This window comes from Nematolebias whitei, chromosome 4 (assembly GCF_014905685.2).
Source record: "Nematolebias whitei isolate Nwh7 chromosome 4, NemWhi1, whole genome shotgun sequence".
Taxonomy (NCBI): domain Eukaryota; kingdom Metazoa; phylum Chordata; class Actinopteri; order Cyprinodontiformes; family Rivulidae; genus Nematolebias; species Nematolebias whitei.
The window spans coordinates 15,276,754-15,281,926 of NC_056501.1; the positions used below are offsets into that span (position 1 = coordinate 15,276,754).

Sequence of the window (5,173 nt, forward strand, 5' to 3'; positions counted from 1 at the left end):
ACACACACACACACACACACACACACACACACACACACACACACACAAAAGAAAAAGACTGGACAAAAACATATTCCTTGGGCACCCTCTTTTATTTCTGCTGTGAATTGTTTCTCTGATGAAAGCTGCAGAGAATAGAAACACAACAGAGACCCTTAATGACATTTGCTAAGCTGTAGCACAGCTGCATGTGCTTGTTAATCAGATACTTTATGGCAATAAATTGCAGCATCTTTGACACTCCGACCAGACACAAAGTATTAGTCATTTATTTATTTATTAATCTTTATTTAACCAGGCTAAAATCCCACTGAGATCACAGATCTCTTTAGCAGGGAGGCCCGGGCCTGAAACAGCCTAACATGCATGTTTTTGGTCACTGATGGATAGTTTACAACCTTATATTTCTTTTAATGCATCAGAATTTACATGTAAATGTTTAATTAGAGGGCTGATGGATTTTTTAAATTTGCCCTGAAACTCACTGTGCATGTTATTGTGCAGTCTTTGGGGCTCATGTTGTCTGTTAGCTTCATCCACCCGAGCTCAGCTCCCGTGCACGGGCCTGCATCCACTCTGGTAACTCGTGACCTTCTCTCTCTTTCTGCCCGCTTTTGTTTTCAGGTGAAAAACCTTTTAAGTGCGAGTTCGAGGGCTGCAACCGGAGGTTCGCCAACAGCAGCGACAGGAAGAAGCATTCCCACGTGCACTCCAGTGATAAACCCTACATGTGCAAGGTCAGAGGCTGCGACAAGTGCTACACCCACCCGAGCTCCCTGCGAAAGCACATGAAGCTCCACTGCGCCCCCAACAAGGCGCACGTCTCCAAAGGCGGCGACGCGCGTCCCGGAGACGAGGACCAAGCTGCGGAGGGCAGGTCGACCCAGATCAGCCCCCCGAACCCTCCCACCTCAGCTCAGGATGTCCCCATGTCCCCTGAGAGTCGAGACGAGTTGACCCCCAGGTCACGCTTCCATCACACGTTTGACAGCATGGACTACCCGGCGCACAGGGCGCAGCCCCTCTTAGACCCTTTGTTGCTGCAGAGGGGCAGCTACAGGTCCCAGTCCTCCCAGTACCCCTGCAGCCAGACGGGTCACGCTTTCCACCAGACCTCGCGGACTTTCTCCTCCGCCTCTCCCTTTCAGAAAAGCATCGTGAACGGATGGTACACGTGCCACAGCGGCGTGGACTCGTTCCCACCAAAGCAGTGCAGCAACATCCCCTCTCTCTGAGACCCTGGTGGGACACACCCCAGCTGCAGACCCCCCCCCACCCCCACCTCCACGTGCATCCTCCTGTCAAAGACAGCTGTTTCTCTTTACTTATCGTGAATGTTGCAGGTAGTGTGTGAGACGTCCTCAGTCCCCCCGCGTGTCCAAACGTGTCCAGCTTTTCTTCTTCTTGCTGGTAAATCTTGGACAGGAGCAAAGTTTGTCACTTATTTGCTGTTTTAAGTCTATTTTGTGAAGACTCTTTGGAAAAAGAAAAAAAAATATGCGTGTTTTCTGAAATTTCTATTAAAAGGTTTAAAAAAGGACAAATAAAATAAAAAATGAAGTCTTGCTGAATGTAGCCCTCACTTTAGGGGTCTTTGTTGAATGTAAACTAGGTGTAATGTATGTTGGAATGAATAGACAATTTATTCATGACTCGTGGATGTCGCAGGGTTAATAATTATCTGGAAGATTTTTTTTTTCTAGCTAAATTTCGAGATCTAAGAAGCCAGCGTGGTGGGCCTGAAGCATGGCTTGACTGTAATTAAAACACCGCCAGGCTCATTATTAATATTATGATTATTTCCTTCTCTTAACTTCAGATTTTCAGCCCCTCTTCATTAAACATTTCTTGTACAATATGTATGTTCACATTTCTGTGCAACGTGTGTGTAAAACCACAGTGCTCGTGTTAATGGCATAATTAGAGCTCCACTGTACATAAGCCTACTGTATAATTAATTATGTACCTAATATTTTATTAAAGTGTCTATATTCTCTTTGATCAGACGTGCGTGAGATCATCAAGTCATTTTCAACTCAAACTTTTTTATTCTTTAAAAAAAAAAAAAAAAAATCAAAAGTCTTGTCCGCAGATTTACAATTATTTTGTGAATCCTTGAACTTCTCTTTTGGATCAGAGGAATTTGATTTAAATTTGCAGGAGGTGATGGGCTAAAAACGGCTACAAAACCCAAATTAAAAACTCAAATTTTATTATTTTTATTTATTTATTACTGCACATTAAACAACATCAGGGTGGGAAAGGTGAAACACCAACACCTGCCTCCACCCTCTTTTGCCCCACTCTGGGCCCTTGAGCAAGGCCCTTAACCCTCCCCCCACCACCTCCACCACCACCACCATCTGCTCCCAAAACAGGTCTCTCATGAGTCCTCATCAATGAGACTATATATAAAGGTTAAATAATTCCCCCCCCCCCCCACAAAAAAAAAAAAAAGTCAGTTGGGCGAGTTTGAAACATTTTACTGTATTTATTTATTTATTTGTTTAATTGTTTATTTGTTTCATGCACTTTCATTTTCAAACAAAGTTGAACCAAGTGTTTAAATGTTAACCAGAATAAATAAATAAACAAATAAATAAAACAAGTGTAGATCCCATGCAAGATTTTAGAACTCCTCCCTTAATGCCTGATTTAATTTACTACTTCTAATATTCTTATTGAACACACATGTGATTGACATAAATGTAATAATAATAATAATAATATGATAAAGATACAATTTAAAACACGTTTGGACACTGCATCCAGTAAAATGTTTGCTTCTCTTGCAGTTTCTTATTTGTTCAGGATTGCTCAAGTTTTTTAAAATAAAAGCACAAAACCCTCTTTTTTGTTTTACAAGAACAAGTTGGAGTACTCTTTCTTTAATTTATAATGATTTTCAGCAGAGCTTGGATTCAGGTGAAGAAGGAGAAACTTATCCTCACTGAGTTACTTTGGCTAAAAGCTTACTCTCCTCGTTTCCTGATGACGTCTAACGATGTCTCAAGGGAAGAATGATTTGATTAAAAGATGTGCGACTTTTTATTTCATCCTTTCTTGACATCTTGAAAGATAAGCCTGATTAGGAGAAGTCACATGAGTCTTATAATGAAAAAACAAACAATAAAAAGCACTTTTCTGGCAAAAAAACAGCTTATCTTATGCACCTTAGCATTCACTATGGATTTTTTTTGAGGATCTAATTTCACATTTTTTCAAAATTTTATTAAAATATAATAAAGCTCAGATGATTTTTCTGCTAACTTACCTTAATGTATGTACAAAAGATTTTAGTTTTATGGAAATTTGCTGATCAAAATGAATGAAAATAACCATCCTGTTGTCTCTCTGGTGCTTTTTTATTTCGATATCATTTATAAAACCAAATCCAAGCAGCAAAAAAAACAGTTTGATTAAAAAAAGACATCAAAATTAACATAAATTTGTTCTAATTATTACAAGTTTTTCCCATAAAGCCCTCTCACTGTATATGTAATATGCAGGCTGTGATGAACTTGTTTATGCATTCTGTGTTGCTGCATGTTGTTGCCCATCATTCTCTCAGGAATGCATCTTTTGGGAAAGTCAGATATTTTTGATGATGCATTTTGCACCCCCGCCCCCACCCCTTGATTTTTCTCCTCCACAGTTAATTTTCATTTTTAACTTTCCTGCAGGAGCTTCTGTTGAACCATTCAACTCAACAACAACCAGTTGGAACATCAGCCTTTTTGATTTTCCTAACAAGTGTGACTTGCTGCTGTAAAAAGTAATATCAGTTGACATTAAGCTTATATAACAAGTGATTTAATATAGCCTAAGATCATTTTGAGTGGTCGGTTTGAAATATTTAAACAGTGAAGTGCTTCTTTCTTCAAGCTAACTGGGGCGAGCTTGCTTGGCTTTGATCAGCAGACTTTAATGAAAGAGATAGATGGAATTTATGAGGTCACTTTCTGTCTTTTGCAACCTAATCAATAGCTTGCATCAAATGTTTTATAGGTGTTAGGATAGTTTCAGGGTTTCTGTTTTGCAATTTCTACCACTCTTCATCTAAGCCCCAAACATTCCCATTTTGTTCTTTCCACTTGTATTTCTGAAAATATTACAGCTCCCCACAGAGCTGATTAAATAATATTTTGGATTCTAAGAGTGCTTTTCTATTTAATGTGCAAGTGAAAGTGTTTATTGGTTGTGTGAGGACATGAGGCAGCGCCTTCAACCACACATTTCTTTTATTCAGTATTTATTTTTTTGATCTTTTTCCGACCAAAGATGCGCTAAATGTTCAATAAACACTGAACCCATACCCTTCGTCTTCCAGTGATTAGACCCCTTCCCAGTTTGCCACTTGTTCGCCACCATCTTTACTTCTGCGCTCTGCCTAGCAACAAGCGCAAGCGCCATTTTGGACAAGGTATACATCAGTTTGGTGTCATTTAAAAAAATAAATAAACATTTTCCCACCTCTGCTGAGTGGTGGAGCCTCCTGTGTTGCTGTTGGACCATATTTGGTTAGATATCCAGCTATGCACGGGCGGGTTGGCAGCTTTGTCACACCAGATTTCAGCTTTTATGCATCATCATAACCGACTATGACATCTTGCGTAACTTACACTGTGCAGTTTCCATACGTTTCCAGTGGCACTTACAGGCAGGCTGTGTCAGCACTAATATTCAGTGACCGAGTGCAATTTTAATTGGATCTCTGGCTTTACTTGTGAACCTCCCCTAGGTCGAGTCAGAGGTGCTTTTGCTTCCCTTCTTGTTTTCTTTTTATCAACACGCCCTCAACCCTTCCCTTCCTTCTTTTTTATTAATGCCAGCTACTTTTGTACTTCTTTGCTCATCAACCTTTATCTCTGCAGCTCCTGGCCATCTTCACCCTCCATGGCTCCTTCATGATGGCCCCTAATCTGTGCCAGTGTGGTTCCAAGGTAAGTAGGGCCTGATTCTTCCCTCTGACGTCTGGAACGCTGCCTCTTTCTCTCTATGCAAAATTGCTGCAGCACATAAACACAGTTGCAGAAACATGTTTTTTTTAACCCCCCCTCATCCCCTCCCCACCACAAGAATAGACTGCTACATGCAGATTTGACATCAGGCATCACCAATACAAAGAATGCATAATGAGGTCCAACTGTAACAACCCATAATGACTAATTTT

The 5,173-nt window shown here is 40.4% G+C and overlaps 1 protein-coding gene across 1 annotated transcript in view; it reads left to right on the plus strand.

Annotated features, from left to right (window-relative positions):
• The window catches only part of zic6 (zic family member 6), a 3,099-nt gene extending 1,830 nt beyond the window's left edge, over positions 1 to 1,269 (plus strand). Inside the window, exon 2 of the mRNA XM_037675223.1 lies at positions 625 to 1,269. Coding sequence (XP_037531151.1) covers positions 625 to 1,235 — 611 coding nt within the window. The 3' untranslated portion in view covers positions 1,236 to 1,269. The remainder of the gene's footprint in view (positions 1 to 624) is intronic.
• Positions 1,270 to 5,173: the final 3,904 nt, after the last annotated feature.